This window comes from Telopea speciosissima, chromosome 2 (assembly GCF_018873765.1).
Source record: "Telopea speciosissima isolate NSW1024214 ecotype Mountain lineage chromosome 2, Tspe_v1, whole genome shotgun sequence".
In the NCBI taxonomy this organism is placed as follows: domain Eukaryota; kingdom Viridiplantae; phylum Streptophyta; class Magnoliopsida; order Proteales; family Proteaceae; genus Telopea; species Telopea speciosissima.
Window position 1 is genome coordinate 72724319 of NC_057917.1, and position 21647 is coordinate 72745965.

General features: G+C 37.5%; 1 protein-coding gene across 2 annotated transcripts; it reads right to left on the reverse strand.

Annotated features, from left to right (window-relative positions):
• Positions 1-1553: 1553 nt before the first annotated feature.
• LOC122651561 (cyclin-A2-4) lies at positions 1554-11569 on the reverse strand. Of its 2 annotated transcripts, none has more exons than XM_043844994.1 (12): positions 11439-11569; positions 9750-10104; positions 9145-9442; positions 8138-8271; positions 7613-7705; positions 6377-6510; positions 3893-3968; positions 2711-2787; positions 2546-2579; positions 2296-2445; positions 2080-2214; positions 1554-1994 (listed from the first exon to the last, which is right to left on the reverse strand). In XM_043844994.1, exons 2-12 carry the CDS (start codon positions 10044-10046, stop codon positions 1941-1943), a joined length of 1482 nt encoding a protein of 493 aa, XP_043700929.1. In that variant the 5' UTR covers positions 10047-10104; positions 11439-11569; the 3' UTR covers positions 1554-1940. The 2 variants fall into 2 exon arrangements, with proteins under 2 accessions (XP_043700929.1, XP_043700928.1); XM_043844993.1 differs by having other exon boundaries at positions 9750-10220.
• Between the last annotated feature and the right edge of the window lie 10078 nt (positions 11570-21647).

The following is a 21647-nucleotide window of genomic DNA, read 5'->3' on the forward strand; positions in this document are numbered from 1 at the left end:
TGCTGAGTAGACGACGAAGGCCATGGCCATGGCAATGACAGAAGACAGGTTTTGAGACACGCCATCGTCAGTCAAACACTGTCCTCTCCTCTCTCCCTTCTTTACCTCCTTTAGCTTCTCTCTATTCCTCAAATTGCGTGAAGCCAACCAGTACGACACTTAAGCAGCAGCTTGTTGAGGTCGGGCTGGGAAGCTCCCCTGCGCTCAATTCTCGTTCGCTCGTTGATGATGTGTTTTACCAAATTACTAAAATACCCTTCTCTTTTTCAATTTATTCGTCTTCCTTGAGGATATGATCAAGGGATTACTCTCATGACTTAGTTGAAGCCTGAAGGTCCAAATACCTCTCCCTCATTTATAACACTTCACCCCAACCCCCTATTAAGTATTAATGCCCACGGCGAAGGAATACCTGCTTGGCATGAAACCTTTGTAATGTTTTTTTAGTCCTTTAATTAACATAAACCTAAGAACACTAGTAGAATGAGAATGATGTGTCAAGCAAAAGACTGAAAATCCTCGTGTCACCCTAACCTGGATCTTTGAATGCTTTTTTATTGGAGAATGCTAGCATTCCCAAATGCACAACCAGGTTTCAACTGATAAGGTATGCTCACCCATGCAAATGGGAGACCCAATAGGGTCAGAATCCTAAACCTTGATTTGAGAAGGATCCCCTTCTGCTAAAGGCCCCCCAATGGACTATCCTGCTTTAACATCCCTTGTAGCAACGCTTTGTTTTGGGGTGGAGATTGGACTTGCTTGGTTCTAAGTATGGGTAGTATGGTCATCTGAAAAAAAAGGCTACACTTCGCCCCGTTAAAGATCGAGCAGCTTTTGTTGACGTCGGAATGAACAACGTTAAGAATCGTGCCGCATTCTGAGGATGAACCTACGCAGCAGATAAACCCTCACCGCATGGGAACCAATCAACCAATATGAAAATTGGAGTCCAGGTGGGCCTGAGCTCGGACTATTCAACTATTCAATTTTTAAACAAATACCGGGCCCAAGTTGGCCCATGCTCACTAATAATACCAAAGCCCAATACTTAAAAACACATTCATGTGCTCCTTCACCAAAATATCAGAAATTTCTCCATATCCAATTAAAGGGAAGGAACTGAAATAAAAAGATATATGTTTGAAAATTTCAGTTTCCATCCCTTTAATTTCCCTTGCAACCAAATGAAGATTAAGAAACCATCTTAGACAAATTGAATCACTTTGCTCTGTGGCTCCGTTTGCTTTTATGAAAACATTTTATTACTTATACACATTGTTAACTTGACAATTAGTTCATAGGAATGGATTCTATGTACTTAAGATGATGCCTAAAAAAGGAGCAAAAATTAATTCCTTCACTTTCAATGAACTATTGCCAAGTTAATAATGTGTGTAAAGATTGGCAACTTTTTGACAGTAGTTGATGATAATGGATTCTATGTACTAAAGATGATGCTTAAACAGGAGAAAAATGATTACATACCTTCACTTTCTGTGGGAAAGGATAAATAAAAGAATCAAAAGAGAAAGAACTTCATCTACAAAATGTGCAGTATGAAAGTCATTTTATAGAAATTAAATGAGGTGAAAATACAAAAGTTATCTTCTAGTAGTTACATTCCCCGATACAACCCAACAAATTAATCTGGTTGCTGATAAATGACTTTACATGGGCCAGAATAAGTTTGAAATAAAGTACCCGGTGGGCATTTAACTTTCAAACATACTGCCTAAAGCGTCCAACGCTCCCAAAATTTTCACGTTACAAGAGCAGGCTACAACAACAATAAGCAGATAAAGAACAGTTAGATTGGAGAAAATCTAAAATTAGATATCAGATACACACTCTGGAGAAATTCCAATATCCATGAAAAATCCTCCAGCTGATAACCATATGTTAACAGCAAAGAGAAGCAAGGAATTTGCCGATCATCTTTAAAATGGTATTTTATGTGGATTTGGGGATGTCAGAGTTGCTACGCACTTGAACTGTCAGCATAAAAAATAACCATGTTAGGAGAAAAACTGGTAGGATATGACATTAGATGTATAAAAGGAAGAGAAATAGTGTTACCTTGTGCTGCTTATACTTTTCACGTACAGCATTAAGAGGACAATCATTGGTGTTCATTTGAAGATCTTGTAGAGCAAGAACTGTAACTTTCAGATCTGATGCCTTGTATGTGGTGTAATGCTCTAGGGTTGGATTCTGCAATGAGATACAAATAAAAATATTCACCAGAATGTACAATGAAAGCAAGTGTAGAAAAACAGGAGAAGGATTTCAGACCCATGGATGGCATGACTGATCCAGTGTCCATCTAGCAAGGAATACTGCAGACGCAGCAATTAGGGAAGGCATGAACTTCAGGAACGTATAGTCAATGAGAGTGAGTTCTGACAGATAGTTGGCCAAGAACTCCAATTCAAGGTTAGGAACCTGCAAAAAGTTGTTTAACTTACAAACCCGGTTTTCTTGGAAACTAAATTAACTGTGATCGTTAGCATTTCACTAAACTAAAAGGTACCAATTAATATACCATGTAGGAAGCTTGTGCTGCTCGGAGGAATCTCCTGCAAGGGAAAAAAAAGGGGGGGGGGATTGATGATGGATGAAAAGAAACTTCAGTAGATGTAAAACTATAAGAATTCTACAATTTAGAGATATGTAGGTTGAAGAAGATAGAGTTCCTAAATAAAATCACCTGAGAAATGTTTTTGCAGTAGGTGCTGAAAGTTGAAAACCCAAATAATTAAGCACTTGACTTTCCATTTGCAGTACCTGCACACTTATTTCAGTGAGGAGCCAATATACATATTTTATGTACTCAAGCAGCACCTAAACCAGGAAGCCTCTTTAAAAAAATATATTGGAAATGGAGAAACAAGTTCTGAAATACACACACAAACAATTTCATTATGTGTGTGTCTGTGTTGGAATAGTATTTTAAATGCTTATTCCAGCCACATAAGCTACATCATTTCTTGTAAGAAAATACTGCCAATGTGCCTATAGATGTGTGTGACTAGTAAACTGATTGATTACCCATGATCGTAAAAGTCGAGGGTATGTTGCCACTGCCACTATAACAAAGGAGCTATTTACTCCAAAATATCAAAGGATGAAAACATTTCATCATATCAGATTAAGGAATTAACAATCACAAGCTGTAATTATGATGCATGATTTCTTGTACACTTGACATGCTAGAAATATTATGCATCATCAAGGTAATTGATTGAACTTGATGGTATATAATATTGCACACTAGATCTTCACTGATGCAAATTAAAAACACGATTCAAAATTCAACTCAATTGATTCAAAGAGAAGGCATTAGGAGTCAAAAATAGCAATTGGAGACGGACTGATTATTATTGCAGAAGGAGTATTCATTGAGGCATAATAAAAGAACACAATCCAATATACTATTGTCAATACAGATTTGGCATTATTCAGTATTCCAGAGTAATGTGGCAACTCTAAACCAAGAAAAACATCAGATCCCAGCCATGTCCCCCTGCATTGTTTCAGTATCCATATACACATAGAATGTTATAAACAATGTTTACATAACATCATAACAATCATGATAGTGCATGTTATTAAATGTACAAAAATATATCTCGATAAGGACATAAAAAGGGACAGAACATTCATGCGCTATTGGAGGGTAAAATCTTGATGGGCAAAATCAACCTGTTGTGTTACATAATCTGTCACCATGTCTAGAAAACTAAGAGCACAAGATGCCAAAAGGTAGAGAAAACTCACTCCAAGTGGTTGAGATGGAAGGGAATTAATTTGTCCCTTCTCTTATTGATATAACCCTCTCTCTAGATCATGAAATATTGAATAGATAGAATGCAAATGATTATAAACTGACCTCTCCTTTTGTGTATGTGTTGTCTGTGATGAAGCAGAACTCCTCAACACGGGGTGCACAAATTTCTTCATATTTCCTAAAAGTAATTCAAAGAAACCCAAAGAGGGCATTGTCAATCAAATAGAACAGCACTCTGCATTAACTTTGGAAATAATATCAGCATCCTCATTATGCAGTAAAACTTTACTTGAATAGGGTTTAGGCACGGGAGTAAAGCTTTTTACACACACACACACACAGCGAGCACTGGCCAAAGACAATCCAATTGGTTGCATCAATTAGACAACATAATTGGACATAACTTAAACACAAGTCCATTCTCTATAACCTATATAACCCCTTATTGCTTGAGCAAATAGCATATTGTCTCGGGCTTCTGCTCTTATTGTTCACTCATTTTCTTCTTTTCTCCTTTTTCTTTGCCTCTTTCTCTTCAAAATCCAAAGTTTTGAATTCTGTATTTATTCCCCATCCAATTCTTGAAAATTAGCTTCATCATTCCGGAGATATCAAAAGGGGGGAAAAAAATGTTTGTATATTCTATCAAAAAAAGCAGTGAGTGCACATTTGTTTAAAAGAGTTCCCCTGTAGATGTTTTACGTTTTTGAGAGCGCATGGATCCTTTGATTAGAACTCGACATAAAGAAAAAATCAATCTGATTATAGGTTGTGAAGCAACAATAAAGGAATGTGGATAAATCAAAGGGTGAAAGAAAGAGAGAAGAATATCAATGATATACGATTCCAATATATATGTATGGTTTATGAATCAAAAGCAGTGTAGTAAAGCATTAATTCAATATTGATTCGTCCATAACCATAGTTAAATGAAGCTGGTTCATAGTAAAAATAAATAAAATAAAGAGCCTCGAGTAAACATTTTCTTTTATTTTAGAAAGGTTTTCTTACCCCAATAGTTATACAGCACTTAGATCATTTAGATGAACTACAATATTTAAGTAAAGAGTTTTTTGGAAGATGATCAATAAGTCTAAACAAGGTTGAAAGCCCTTTTTTTCTATAGCAAAACAGATATTTTTAATCAAAATAACTGAATCGCTTGAAACAAACTTAACTGACTTCCTACTAGCATGGATTTGGATGAGAATTTTCGGTGTCCAAAATCGGCTTGATATGTGATAATGTATACTCACAGTGAAACAAGTTTAAGAACCACTGGCTCCTAAGTCCTATCTGTATCTTATATGCTTCTACCTTAATTTCCCTCAATGAAACTTCACATAGGAACAGAAGTACTAATATTCAGATCACCCATGTATGTAAAACGAACAATGTTCATCATTATGATAATTTTCTTGACGGGGTTCTAAATCACCTGGGCATTATATGGTATAGTCCCAAAAGTAGCAAGAAACCAAATCCCAGACAAAATCACTAGCAGGAATAGAAACAGCAGTAATATAGAAATCAATCAGAATTAGAAACTCAAGTTTGGAACTTCTAGAAAATGGAAAGTCAGAATTTAGAAACTTTCCAAAATAAAAATTTGTTTCAGAAATAGAAACTGAATCAAAATTAAAAACAGAAACAAAAATATAAACTTGCAGAGGATAACAATCAGAATTAGAAATTAATGCTGGACACAATTCAGTAACCAAAGAAAATAATAACCAGCAGTTAAGATAGCAAGTAGTTTTCTGGTTATGGAGACAGAAGAGAAAACTCAGCAAAACCTGATATAGTACTAGATATCAGCAGTAAGAGAGACAAGTTCTGACCTGATAAATCGATGGAAGCACCAGATAAAGAGAAAGAAATAAGAAGGGGATGTGTAACTCAGGAATCACCACCTGAATTACTATCTTGGAATCACAACCAGAGATCCTACTAAATCACCGAGGGTACTGCATCACCACAGAACCAAAGGGCTGAACCATATTTTATTGCTCAAATCATCTTAGGCTGTGAGGACCTTATATGCGTATATTACCCATAATATCAGACAATTAAAACACCTTTTCCAAATAGAAAGTAGTAGATTTAGAAACTAACTAAAAACCAAAACAGAAAATAAAACACCTTTTTACTTGTAAACTAAATACAAAAAAAGGAAGTACAAGAAATTAGAAACTAAACCCCAATCTCAAATACCTAGATATTACCAGTAATATCAGCAAATTAAAACACCTTTTTACAATAAATAACCCAAAAGTGAAGTTCCGAAACCCATAACAGCCCATCAGGACCTTCAAATTAAGCCCATTCAGACCCAAACATGTTGGTGACCCATATCTGAACCAAAACTAGATTCCAGGTTCAATTAAAACAGAAAACTGGTTCAAACCATGAACCACAGGACAAGAATAGGCCCTGGTCTTCATGTTGGCAATCCGCATCATCTCTATTCCAACTAATATTCCAAAAACAATATATTTTGTAAACAGGGAAGAAAAACCTATAAATACCAACATCATCAAACAAGGAACAAAACATACTAAATACCAACATCACAAAGGGGCTTACGAGGCAATTAGCATGCATGTAATGCCAAGCAGTTGAAGTCTTTGTCTTTCCATATAGTTTACAGAAAGAAACCGATCAATGAAATATACTGCAAGGTAAAGCGTATCTGGAACCAGCTTATACTCCTCAGCAACCTGAAACAAGGCCATTTATAACACTTTCAGCATTTACAAGTCATCCAAAAATTTTCATTGTAAAATTAAAACATTGAAATGTTCATAATGCAACAAGGAAGTTGTAAAGATAATAACATACAACATGCTTTCTCGATATTTTAAAAGTTTTAACCTTCTTACTGATCCAAGCAAAGAGAATATGAAAAAATACCACTTGCTACCTTACTGTAGAGTGTTGAATCCCCCTTGTCCCAAATTTTGGAAATGGCATACAACTGCCACATTTCAATTTCTAGTGCAAAGATTTTCAAAGAGAGCTTTAGAATTAGATGACATTTTGGACTTTGCATAACAAAAGCTTAAATAAGCAAGTAACAACTCTTTGCAAACTTGAGCCTTGTGGAGGTTGAACACCTCTTTTACAAGGGACATACTAATACTCTGTAACTCATTTCAAGCAAAAGGTTGGGTGATAACCCATATCTTAACACTAGAAGCCCAAGATTTGACCTTTTTCTTTTGTGGCGAGGGGGGGGGGGGGGAGGGGGAAGAAAAACATTGATATCTAGAACAATGTCAATTATGCAGTTTGTTGAATATAAAGCAAAGAAGGATTCTCAAATTCTTGACAGGAAGAAAAACGCTTTGTATCACATGTATAAAATCTTCAATAGATGCATGCGTGTGGATGGAAAAGTAACAGGAAAGCAAGCATGGATTAGACAAACAGAGTTTTAAGGGGAAAAATAGTCAGGCAAATATTAAGAATCATATTTTAGTTGTTTAAACCTAATTTATTCCGTGGCATTCAAATCCATCCACTATATAAGTGTATTTGGATTTTTTCACTACTTTTGAACTATTTTTCCTATTTTCATGAATATTTGTTTGACTCAATAGGCAAGGATGAAACTTAAGAAGTCCTAGCACCTCATCACTGTATCATTTTCCATTTAAAACATAACTTTACATTAGTAAGAAAAGCATGGACAGATTTGATATTTTCTTACAAAGTATCTTTAATATATGCGGTGAATTGCATCGTCTGCAGAGTGTGTGGTATCACTGTTTTCACAAATGGAAATTAAAGCATGGTTATAGCTCAAAATAATCTACAAACCTCCACAAGCCAATCAACTAGGATCCCTCGCATGCTCTGAGTGATGTCTCGCTGTAGTGCTTCCATAAAATTAAAACTAGGTCTTCGGACAAGCTAGCAAAGAAAAATTTTTACCATTATTGAGCATCAGTGGATGGAGAGGGAGCAGCAATTGAAAATAACGAAAAAGAACTGTCCTTAAAGAAATAAAGGACCCTTTGTAAAACTCGTATCATAGGATCTATTCTTGCAATATAGAACTAGAAACTTGCCCTGCAGCTAAACAAATAGAAACTTCTAATTCGTGCAGATTGCACACAAACCCCATAGAATTAAAAGGCATGTAGCCTCTCCATCACAGGGAATTTTTTAAATAATTTGTTGAACAAAGACCATGTTACACATTTAAAAGTTTTAAAATATTTTATGTTCATTTGTGCAGCAGTATAATAATGTTGGGTCTACAATAAAATAAAAAGGGCAATTGGAACATGAAATCTAGAACAAACTAGCATATCTATTAAGAACAATTGCTGCAATACAAACCTCTACAACACGTAAATTGTTATAGATATCAGCTGCATAGAGGCTGCACATTTGTGGATCTTTGTCATCAGAATCAATATCTGTAATGCCTAAACAACTTGAAGATCCCAAATTCTCACAAAGATTATACTTGTCTGCATCATACAATCCCAAAAGGAAAAGGGAAAAAGATTTGTCAACCTCAGCTAATTTCAGTTTAATGCAAAACAGTGTAATTAAGGAAAAATAAAGAGGGGCAAAGAGAGCTCTCTGATGTACAAATAACCCTTTTTTATAGTGTTGACCTATTCTCCTTATAACAAATCAACTGACTTATTCAGTAATGTTAAACCTATAGTTTCACTTTATCACCTATTAAACTTGTTTGAATATTCTACATTGAAATTAGAGAAGGATGTCAATCAAAATCTTGCAGAACCAACACTTACAATCAATACAAGCATCTTCTTATTACATTAAAAAAGATAGCAATACAGAGAATTACAACAGTTTTAAAGTAAGAAACCATTAATGCAAAATTAAGAAGAGAAGCTGTTGAATAGTTATATTTCAAATTAGCTCAATCATTCTTCTTATTTTCATAGGTTTACATAAGTTCATCTAATAAAATGAAATAATTTATCAATTAATTGCATAAGTTTGCTCCCAAAATGCTGCTTTTACATTCTAACTATTACCCACAATTAAATTTTATTTGCCCTAAAAATAGTTGTAAAAAATTGAAATCATCAAATAAAAGATCTTTGTACTTGCAATTGATATGCCCTTGTGTACCTGTTATCAATGAATTATCCTGCTTCCAATGCCAATATATTCGTCACTGCCTCTATTCAATGCTGACTGTGTTATTATCTCCATATTTGACCCACTTTTGGGAGTTTAGGTTTCTGTGTTATCCTTTATAATATACGGGGTGTACAAATGGGTACTTAGTTGTCCATTAGGCAGTTCAGTATAGTATAGTTTCATAGAATAGATTGTCTCACTATGAATGTAGAAATGCAAACCTTTCTTTAAAGGGCTTGAGAGTTGAGGAGGCCATCTGCAAATCTTTATCTTGGCCTGAGGATCACAACCAACTGACTGTATGGTCGTACTTCCCGTACTTATTTGCATTGGAAAATGATATTTTACTTCTGTTGAGCATGCAACTTCTTGTGGTTCAAGCTTCTCTGGTTTCTCTATTTTTTCAGCATTTATTGTAGTTACATCCTCTTGAACCGCTGGAACTTCTACAGGATTGGAAGGGGCCACCTTGGAATCCTTTTTCACAGGACCTCTTTTAGCCTTGTTGGAGTTCTTACTCTGTAGAACAGCAGAATTAGAGAGCAATTTGAGATTCTTAGACAGGAAGAAATGAAGAGTTTAATACAATAGCAACTACTGTATCGACAAAATTGTAGGCAAAGAAAAATGTAAGACAATTAGCAAATGTAGTCTTAGCTGTAAAGGCATTTTCGGTCCTCTTTCCTATCATTGTTTGTAAATGATCAAGTGTTCGTCTTTTTTTGAGCTCATGCAAGGACAGAATGAGCATCTCAAGTTTCGAGGAACCTAACGAAAACACATACTCACACACACATCATACTCACTAGAACAGAGGTGTTCTGACCTGAAGCTTTGCAGCATTAATGCAATTGGTATATAAATTTTCACAGCATATATTGGTTACATCCTTTAGCACTGCCCTCCTTTTATGTTGAAGATCTCCAGCAACAGGAGCGGAGGAATTATTCTCATCCAAGGCTGCCCTTTTTGAATTTTCTCGTAGAACCCGCTTCTGATCTTGTTTCGCAGAAGGCTGTGAGGGGAGTGTTCCTCCAGCTGCCTGATAAGCTGCAGCCCGAGCACGTGTTATTCGAGCAGTGGGTCCTGGAAAACCAGTGACTGTAGTATTCTCTTTCTTCATTTCTTGTGCTTTGTAAGAGCGGACACAAGGCTTTAAATTGAAATTTAGAACACTAAACCTGCACATCCATGATCATTTAATCCAACGTCAAGTTCAATTTTTTTGCAGGGGGGAGAGGGGGAAGAGAACAAGCTACCCCAGACAAGAAGCAAGTACATAAGCAATGTACTGTACCTGCAAGATGTTGCACAAAATTAACACAAGTCTCAAATACAAGAAGGTAGAATACCCAGGGTTAAACTGTTGCTGGTTAAAAGTCAAGGACCAAAATAACAATGATAATAAATGCTGAGAAACCTCACCATTTTCTATGCACATAATCCCACACACTCCCTAAACAATGGCATTGCCTCCCAGTCCAAATAGATATCGTCCCAAATGTTTTCCAAAGTTCTATATGATGGAAGGGAAACAAGTCTTGAAATTGTTCAACATGGTTGACATCAACGTTTTCCTTAGTTCATTGCAGTTTTCTGGTTCAAATGGTTATTGATACTTGGCAGTGTTGCAAAACTTTGTATTCTCTTAAAATGTGAAGCTATGCTTTGCCATCAACTTGGCATAGCTGAAAGACTATTACAAATGTGCATTTCTTCTTTCTCTTATGAGAAGAAACAATCATGTACAAGAAATATAATTGCAGAAACTATACTATGAGAGCTGATTCCAAACAAAACCCACAGACTAAATTCCATAATTGAGAACAATGACTCAGGTGAAAAGTGCATAATTCAGGGTATTTAGAGCTATCAAACAACATGTGATCTTCAACGGTCCCAATTAAATTTTTATAAAACATGTAAAATCATAAAGATGAAAAATACAATAACAACGCCTTATCCCAACTAAAAGGGGTCGCCTAAAGATGAAAAATAAATAACTTAAATTTTTTTTAAAAAGATTATTAAAAAAAAAAAAACAACAACAACAATTATTCTGGAAGGACATGCCAAACCATATCTTTTCTTCCCCACCCCACCCCCAAGTTAGACCGTCACATGAGGCGAAAACCAATACAAACAGTAAATGTACGTGGAAAAAAAAAAAGAAATTCAAGAATCTTCTCTCGCATCTAATTCAAATTTATGTACGGAGTAGTTGATCATAAAAACATAAACACCAAAATATGCACAGCACGGCAAATCATTGAAGGAAATGAGAAGGGGCAAAAAAAACGAAGTGAAAGCTTCAAAACAACTTAAATAACAGCAATGTAGAAACTGAAAGAATGTTTCTAACAGATCTATGGTTCGAAACAGCAAGACGGGCATAGTTTCAACTAAATCCGCATGCCCTAAGTGAACCAAAGCCGATAAGATCTACGCAACGAAAATTAGGAAGGAAACGCAAGAAAAATACCGACAATGCGGGAGAAAACCTACGAAGACTGACCTTGCTCTGCGTTGTGAGCTCCGAGACCTTCATGGCCATCAGAAGTACAGATTAGGGTTTACGCAGAGGTGACAATGCGAGAAGAGAGCACAAGCGATGGCGAGATCGTGAGTGAGTGTGGAGAAAGACGTAGAGCTAAAACATCCTTAAAATAAGCGGAGCGAGAGCGGGACTGCGGCACCGAATACAGTTCAAACTTTGGAAATAAGAAAAACAAAAAAGCTGATAATTTTCACGTTCAATTACAAAAATAGCCCTGGTATTTTAACCAATTGACTAAAAGACAGCTCATGACATTTCATGGACATTAATGCCCACTCTGTTTACCTTCCACAGCTTCCCCCGCTCGGCCGCTCTTGTACCCTGTGGGCAATGGGTCGGTGGTGTTTTAGTAATTCTATATAGAAGCTTTTAAGCGCTCTGGCATTTTCGTGAAACTTTTATTCTTTTAACGAGTGCCAGGGAGCTACTGGGAGTTCGACTAAGGCGAAGTTACTTGTATGTCCTCTACTTTGAAAATTTTAGAATACAATGCGGTTGGTGATTTTGAAATCGGCGTGTGTAGGGGAAGGGAACTGCACGTGATTGTGAGATCAAATTTATGGTAGAACCGCCAAAGTGGCTGTGTTGTGTCTCAAGTCTCTTTAAAGCAATAATTAATGTGGGCATGGGATCGCTGCTTGGTCATGTATCCCCTGCATTTTTACGAGGAAAAAAAATTATGTCTCATGCATTAGACCAATAAAAACGTATGTAAAAGCATCAACACAGATGAATTTTTTTATTTTAAGACAGAATAGGCGTTACATTTCAGGAGTCTGGCTCAGGTCCTCGTACCAATACACTCCTTGGGGCCTAAGGATCACCCACATGGAATCCAAAGAGGGCAGTGGATTCCATATGGGTGATGATCAGGTCCCAAGGAGTGTCCTCATACAGAGGACCTGAGCCACACTCAAATTTTAACAGTCTTTTTGTTTCCTATTAATAAAGGGTAAGTGGTAGCAGCGCCTAGGCTCTGGAGGCTCTGTGAACATACTCGTTGTCCCAATCTAAACCGTTGATATATTTTACTTAAATCTTATTCGTTCATTAATTTACATTTTTCTTAAACTATTACGAAGCCTCTATCTCAATCTCAACCTTTCAAGCTATGTTTGGAATAGGGGTGTCAAAAGTGAGACTGAATCGGGTAAATCGGCCCAGACGAAATTGTATTATTGTCTTATTGGACAGGTTTTGGATTTGGATATTACAATCCTGAAACCAAATCGATCTACCTCGATAAGAAACCATTAACAACTCGAAACCCATTAAAAATCAGATTTTTCTATAGTTATGTATGACTATGTATGTTAAATCGAACTCAAACTGGTCTGAAACCGAACCAACCCCAATTACAAGTCGAAACCAAACTTTCCTTCTTGGTTTGGTTTTGGATTCACCATTCTCACACTGAAACTAATTCAATCCGAACTAACCAATTGACACCCCTAATTTGGAAGCCAAGAAAATAAAATATCTGACAAAACATTCGTTTTAGTTGCACATAATAAAATAATTATAACAAGCACATAATATAAAATTGTAATCGATTAAGTTCTGTGTGTAGGCTTAAGCTCGACACATTTAATAATTGGGGCAGTCCCGGTGTGGAGTCGTAGGCCATCGGGCGCTTGACCGGACCGACCAATTCCATGCCCGACCTATCCCACCCAATTGCAGCCCGATTCTTTAATATTAAAAAATCGGTAAGAAGAGTAAATGGATCCTGGTTGTTTAATCATTTGATAACCAGAGTCACTCTTTGATAAATTATCACTATGAGTCAAACTCAATAGAATTTGATCCATCCTTTTTTTTTTGTTTTTTTTTTTGTCGTTAAGGTGGAGAACTGAACCAAGAATTCTCTTTCTTCATCATCAATCGAATCATTGTTTGTGACCCAGGATTCTATTTTATAGCTACGGTAAAAAGCAACGAGCTCCGCTTTCAGAAGCGAGCCAGAATAGCGTGCTAGCCTTTTTCCGCAAATTGCTTCGTTAGTTGTAGTTAGCTAACGCACGGAGACTGTATCATGATCTTATGAATCTACAACTCTCTTTACTGAGCGAGACTCCATCCTTATGCTCCAAGACAGCATCCGAGAGAAGCGATGGGTTGGTTAAGCAGGCCCATGTCTGACTCATATACCTCCGATTACTAAGAGTACAAATGGGATTACACTTTCCTTTTTCTTGCAAAAACTGTCCAAAGAGTTGCCACAATAAATTCCTCTGAATTTGTTTTATACAAGCAGATAGTTTATTATCTTTTGAGATTGGTGTGTGGTTTGTGTGATTACATTTCATCAAAATTAAAAAGTACACAATTTATTATCTTCCAAGTTCCAACTACAAGGGATGGAAATTGAACAGTTAATAAATCACTAAGGAATCATTTAAGTGCCAACCAACAATGATTCTTCATAGAACTGCTACACAACCCATTCTCTATAAATCAGTTTGCACCAGAATCAAAATTAAAAAAAATATTAATCCCCTGTACATTTATATGATGGATCGTATTTTTTTTTCTAAGTTTTGAAAATATAGTTTCTTAGATTTTTTTTCTAATATTTTTTTAATTTTGATTCTGGTGCAAAATGATTTATAGGAAGAATGGGTTGTGTTGCAGTTCTATGAAGAATCATTGTTGGTTGGCACTTAAATGATTTTAGGGTTTTTTTTCCTTTTTTCGCCGCTTAACTCTTCCGTCGCCGTACGTGTCTCTGTCTCCGTCCTTGTGGCATGTATTGATCTCCGCCTTTGTGCGTGCATTTGAACCTGTGCTCTTCCTCCTCCATATCCTCCACAGTTCTTCCACCATGACCAGCGGCCTCACCAACGATGAAGATACCGACGACGACGACGACGGCGATGCCGACGCCATTGTCGACATGATATGGTCTTGTGTACATCAGATGCTGCGTTTGCTCATCCACCTGAGCTTCACCTACGGCAACACCGACCAAAAGCACTTGATCTCCACCCAGGTTCTATTGGGCAGTAGATCTGATCCTTGGGCGCGCTGCTACCTTTCTCTTTTGACCACCCCTGAGAAGAACAGTTGCTTGGTGTCCCTCGGGAACCTTTTCAAAGTGGAGGGCTTCTTGTTGCGGGATGGGCGTTGGAGCACCTAGCATGCGGCGTCTGGAGATTTTAATCGCTCGTCTCAGTTTCGGCACTCCTCTCTCTGAGCTCTCCATGGATGTTTCGAGTATCTCTGTGATTGTTCCACTTGATTGGAGCTTCGCCGAGGGTACTCCTCCTATGAGGTACACCGGAGCCCATGGGAAGAGTGGAGTTTCGTCGTGGATGCTCCACCTAGTTTTTATCAATTTCGGCGCTCCTCTATCTGAGCTCTTCATGGATGTTTGGAGCACTCCGCCTCGTACTCATTCGGTGGGCTGCCATCTGGTCCTACTGCAAGCGATCTCTCTCTTCCTCTGTTTTCTCCGGTATCTCTCTTGCTCTCTGGCGGTGACTGTTTTGGAGATGAGGATCTTAGGTATGAGAGCTTCCAATTGGACCTACATTTGGGCAGCAATTGTGTTGGTTTTGAAGGCTTTGGAAATGTCTCTTGGGTCCATTATTCCAGTCCCTCCGCCCCAAAAAAGTGCAGAGGAGCCATCTGTTGGCTTGAAATACAAGGATACCGAGGATGGGAAAGAAGGACCTGAACTCTCCATTGATGTCTTGAGGAGCTCTGTTGACGGTCCACTTGGATGGAGTTTCGTCGTGGTTGATCCACCCGCTGCCGAACTGAGCGACACCGGTAATCGAAGTTGGGAGGAATACGATCTCAGGCCGGTCCTGCATTTAGTTTCCATGCTCTCCACCACCGTCACTATCGTCAATTGCTATTGGTTTCGCGTGGTGCCCTGTCGGCCAAGCTGGCTTTTTGGATTGTGGGGACCTGACAGGTTGTCGGTCACCTTGGTGGGAAAGCACATGGCGCTGTTAGCCATGCCCATCCATCCTGATCCCTGCAGCATCATGGACAATTGTCATGTTCCCAGCTATTTTGGTAGTTGTTTTGAGAGCTTTTCTTTTCTTTGGGCTTGCCCATAACCTTGCTGATGTTTTCGTCGGCTCCGATACCCCAGCCGCAACTCTACTCGGCACATGTGGGGACCTCTTTATTGGCACGTATGTGCATACGCTTAAACCAAGCTGTGTTTATAGCATGTGTTACTAGGGAAGTGGTTCTGAACCAATCCCTAGCCTGGATGATCCTGTCAACGGCATGTGCAACCGGATCAATTTCCACTCCTTGGTTCTGGATATTATATATCCAAACCTTGTGTTTATCATGTTATCTATCAGTGTTATGTATCCTGTTTGTTTGGCGTTGGGCTCACATGAATGAATAGCCTTGCTTTCTACCAAAAAAAAACACTGGCCCACTACTTTCACACCCAAAATCAACAACGCTTATCCTTTTTTTTTGTAGGGGGGGGGGGAGAGGGGGCCTAGCCCAACCTAAAAAGGAATATCGAAAATTCGAGTGACTGAAGCTGAAGCAACTACTTTCGAAGTAACAGAAAGAAAAGCAACGACTGGAGTGAGACAGTCAGAGTTGAAAAGAGGATTCCTCACTTCTTTCTCTCATTCAAAATCGTGCATGAGACTTTCATCTTGCACGGCTCCTAAGTGATTTAGTGTTGTACCATTTAAAGACCGTCTAGATTTAAACAGGTCAATAGCCCGATTATGTTCCGACTATTGTACACAATTATAACCCGAGCCCGGCCCAATTATATAAATGGGTGGTCCCAGTGCAGGCTTCAAGCTTGATTAAACCCAATTAGGCCTGAACAAGACCAACCGGTTGACACCCATACTTTGTTCACACTCTTAATAAGGATTGAAATTCTACATTGCATAAACCACATGCGTGGAATTGTGCGTTGGTTTCCACTTAAGTGGGTCCCACAAATTAGAGAAGAGCGGGTGAAAAAGATTTCAACATGAAGTGTGCCCGGTTGTATATAGTGACTAGTGATGACAATTTGAATACACATCTGTCTTTAATAGGTTTTTTTAAAAATCTAATTCTCTTTGTATCTCAATAAGATGAAAAGTTGGGATAAAACTGAATTGTTGTAAGAATTTATCTTTAACTACTGTCACTGCATATAAAAGAGTTTTGCACATCAATTTGGATTCTTTACTGTCGAGCTGTCCGATAGGACCGTGCTATGCAAACACAACAAGGTGAAAAATGATCACCTTACCCCAAGAATACTTATGGCCACTACAAGAAATCAAGAATACTCAAGAAAAAATCCACCACGTTGATTTCTACTAGACCACCGCTACAATAATATACTAATGGTTGATAGCACCTACTTGCATTCTCATGAAATCATTGCTAATAAAGAAATATGAATCCTTACACCAATAAAAGTTATCAAATACAAGTCCTCTTTATTAATATGTTACAAAAAATTGTACATGAAAAATAGAAGCCACTACGACATTTATAAAGTACGAGGCTATTGATCTGCGAAGACATTTTTGGAACATCCATCGATTATTACAGCTAGCCCATAGATTCACAAAGAATTAATCTGACTAACTAATCATCCTTCTCATCGGAGAACTTGAAAGGTTGAATCTGAAAAACTTTGCTCAAGAGGACAAGTCAAGACACCCAACAATACATTCGTTCATCACTTCATCAGTGGAGGAGTGGCCTTCCGCTTTTGCTTATGTATTAGCTGTTCTAATGTTTTCCCTGCATAATAGAGTAACACTAACTTCTCTTCAATAGCTAGTTAGGAAAAGATTTCAATTTCTACAAATGGAGGAACAAGATAATTAAGAACTGAGAAATTGATTGAGACTATTGCAATGCCTAATTCAATCAAATCAAATCAAATAAAAAGCAACAAAAACTTTTATTTATTAATTATATATAAATCCGATGTAAAACCTTAAAATTATACGGGGAAAGGTACTTTGAGCCTAAGGCGCACTCTGCAAATTTGAGGTGTAGTGTACCATGTTTGCTTAGAGAATACTCCTTAATTATATATTATAGGGAAAGATGGACATGAAAAGCAAAGGGGATGGACAAGAGAGGCTGGGCATTTTTTTTGGGGTCAATCCTATACAAGGGCCCATAGACCTCCAGGGGGGCATGCTTCAACTAGCAATGCCACCACCCAACCGAGTTGGGTCTTAATTGAATGCATATCAACAGAAGTATATCTTCTGATGGGGACGATGGAGGTAGTGGCGACGATGATGATGGCGGTGGAAGAGGTGATATTCAAGAGAGTTGTTATTAATTATTACATTGAAAAAAACCTACAAAAAGAAAAGAAAAAAGAAGTAGAGTACATACCGGTACCGGTGGTACTAATTGTTTTAGTGAGCGCAAACTCTCCACATAGAAACTGAACTGTAGCCTTGCCATTCTTTGTCTACTATGCATAAATCCCTTGAAACTTTTGGTTTGGAGATGATAATAGCCTAAACCTTTTGAATGTGTCTCAATTAGAAACCTTTTTGTCATCTATTATGTCTCTAGCTGCATAATATTTATTAATACCCTTTTCCCCGATTCGATAATTATAGTGCGAGACATTAAGATCAATACTGTATTGTTTCACCCATGTACCACGAATATGATAATCATTACCACTCTCGTAGTAGTCTTTAAACATCCACATATCCATTTTATTGGAACCTTCAATAGCACAAGAAAGGCAGAGCAACCCTCTCAACTCCACCAATTGGAGTTCTAAAAAAGATTGAAAAGACCTTAATTAGGCTCCAACAAAATGGGGAAGAACGAAGGTTTGGGACTTCTGGCAATGTTATGAGTTCATGTTTACTGGGATTACAAATATGAACAATATCTTCGTCTTGAATGCAAACCAGATCGAAACATGTAGGTAAGAGTCGATGGTAAATTTCCTGAAGCTTGACTTCAAATCTGGTTATTGGATTCCTTTCTCTGTCAGTGGAATTTAGCGAAATGGAGTGAGGACCCATTTTCCTTGGATTCGCTGTAGTTGATGAAAATACAAAAAAGAGGTTGTTTCGATTTGGATTGCTAAGAATGGAGTTGAATGAAATAAGGATCTTCAGAGATCGGATCACGCCATCCTTTACATACGCACTTGAATCTTAACAGAGTCTTCACGGGTAGCTTCGAAAGCACATTAATCAAAACACCGTCGGACAGAAACAGCCTCATCCCGTCGTCATAGCCGCCGCGGCGACATTGTCTCTTAACATTATTATTCATCTTCTTCTTCTCCTCCTGCTTCACCGCCTCCGTATTCATCTACCAAGAACAGCTCTAGCAACCACTCTATTTATATATATAACTTATCAGTCCAGATTAGTTCGACTCCAAGTAGATCTACTAAATCCTAATTGAGAAAGGAATATTAACGATGCCGCCGAAGAAAAAGGAACAAGTAAGAAAGACCGTAACGAAATTGGAAACTAGGGCAGAGGTGAAGCGAGGTGGAACTATGCCACGTTTGATCGGTTTGGATCGAGTGGGTTAGCTTTCAGCTTTGATGCACGCACTTAAGATTCAAGTTGATACTTTTTTTTTTTTTTTTCTTTCTAAATACACTTATCCAATGTCTCAATCCAACAACTCATGTGTGGCCCACTATCTTACTCTAGAAATCTCCTCAATGATTTTTTTTTTTTTTTATTGTAAAAAAAGCCACTCGATTGCATCAGACACAGGGGCATGCCCGCACCCCTGATCACTTCTAGGGTTTCAAGGGGGTGTTGCGATGAACCATTATCACCTTCAATTCTGACACCCTCCAATATCCTTTTAATCCCTCACATGGGAGTTGAAATGACCACTTACCCATTACTTAGACACACTTTTCAGGGTCGTGGATAAGTGGTCATTTCACTCCCATGTGAGGGATTGGAAGGTGTAATGGAGCAGATAAAAATTCGTGTTCTTTGTCACCGGGTGCCCCTTGTCACGGTGCGCGATGGTGTGCATTGTGCGATCAAAATTCATTCAACCATTATTTATTTATTTGTTCTCATATTAGAATCATCATATTACAGTATTTCTATTGTGCATTTGCATACAAAGTAAATATTATTGAAAAGAAAAAATAAAAAATACAATAGACTGCACAATATTGTATGTATGCAAGATCCAAAGTAGGGAAATCTTGCCGCCATTAATTGTTTTTGTCGGAAGAAGGAAATTGTAGCATCTACTAATGAACAAATGTTGACTCTAGTGATCGAAGAGAGATAGCAGGGTCACGGAGGAGAGGAAGACAGAGGGAGAAACAGAGAATGGTGACGAGACTCACATAGAAAGGAGTCGAACAGGAGAAAGAAGGCAAATTTGTAGCATATGGTGATAGATATTTGCAAGGATTTGAAATCTGTTTCACATACCTCTTATCTTTCTTTCTGTGAAGCTGAATGTCTATCCAAACAGTAAATTAACGATAAATCACGACATGGATGCCAAAAAGGGCTGAAATCATTTTTTGATCGAAAATCTCAATCTTCTTTTAATGTTGTAAGTATCACACACACTTCATTAAATAACTGATGTGTGTTATCCTATTCTTTTTATATGTATGCAATACATAGCTTGAATGTCTGTCTCTCATAATGTTCAATTCCTACATTATTGTTGGGAAAGGAATGAGATCTGAAATTGGGAATTTATAGAATTTGCAAAAATGTTTGGATAATATAAATAGTGTTTAAGATTTTATTATAATAGCATACTTCTTCTTCTAGAAAAAAAATATTATGTTTTAAATTGAAATGATTGACACAAGTTGGAGACAATGATGCATGGAGACAATACACATGATGCAAAACATTGTGAATATATATTAAGGCAAAATTATACCTTTGCCATCTTTTGTATTTGATTTTAGGAATATTGAGATAAATATTGATATAAAAAAGAATGTTTTCTGATTGTGTGGTTCCTGTGCTTAGACACAAGAGTACGTAAAAGTATCACTCCACCCCATTGTGAAATTAAAAATTCCATCCAGTGCCTTAGCACGTATTTTTGTGCATTAAGCACCAAATTTATAAAAGGAAAAATTACATGATTAGCTATTTTTGGGTTTTCATTTACAAAACTGTCCACCCTATGTTTGAGTTAACAAAAATAGACAAAAACAAGTTAAGGTTTACAAAAATGGACAAAATAGTGTCTCTCCTTCCTACACTTATTTTTTTAGACATTTTTACCCTATCATTGCCTTCTTGCTCAAGCATCCTTCGTTCCCTACAATCCTATCTTTGTCTCAGTCACTGTCATTCTTTGCTATCCCAAGTAACAGAGAAAAAAATATAGAGATTTTTTCATAAGGGAACTGCCGAGAAAAGAAGGAGAGTCACTATTTTGTCTAGTTTTATAAAACTAAACTTAGTTTTGTCTATTTTTATTAACTCAAACGTAGGGTAGACAGTTTTGTAAATGAAAACCCAAAAATAACTCATCATGTGATTGTTCCTTTATAAAATCACACATCTACACCATTGATAATTAAGTTAAAAAAGAAAAGAAAAAAGTATGCACTTTTCCAATCCAATTCGGTTTCTGTCTGATCAGGTTTGAAATTGGGCCATCCGCCAGCTAATATGTGGGACCTAACAATGATGTACTCAGCAGTCAGGATTGAACCACGTCACCTTCCGTGCTACACAATTCCATTGCCATTTCCGAAACTCCGCCGTCGGATTAAAATCTTTAGAGCACAGTTCACAGGAGCCGCTGAACCACGGTTGTGAAGCTTTTAGATGTACCATCGAATCACGTTAACGAAATATTCCAATGTGACAGTTATGACTAGAAGAATTCTTCGCTGGGCCCTACTGTTCGGTGAGAGAGAGAGAGAGACCATTACCAAAAAGAGGAAAAAGAAGAAGTTCGGTGAGACTGTTTAGAGTGTGAGACTGTCTCACTCTGTTTTTTTATTTCCTGAGGTGGAGGTTTAATGGTACATCCAAATCTATCGAATAATCTCCCGCGAGATTTACAGAATTTCCGCAATTTCCCGCTACATTCCATCTATGGCAGCCGTCCCACACTCCCATTTTGGCTTCTTCACCCATTTGCTCCACTTGTCTCCCAATTCCAGTTCCATTTATTTTCTGTAAATTTCTTAGTACCTTCCCTCATCACTGC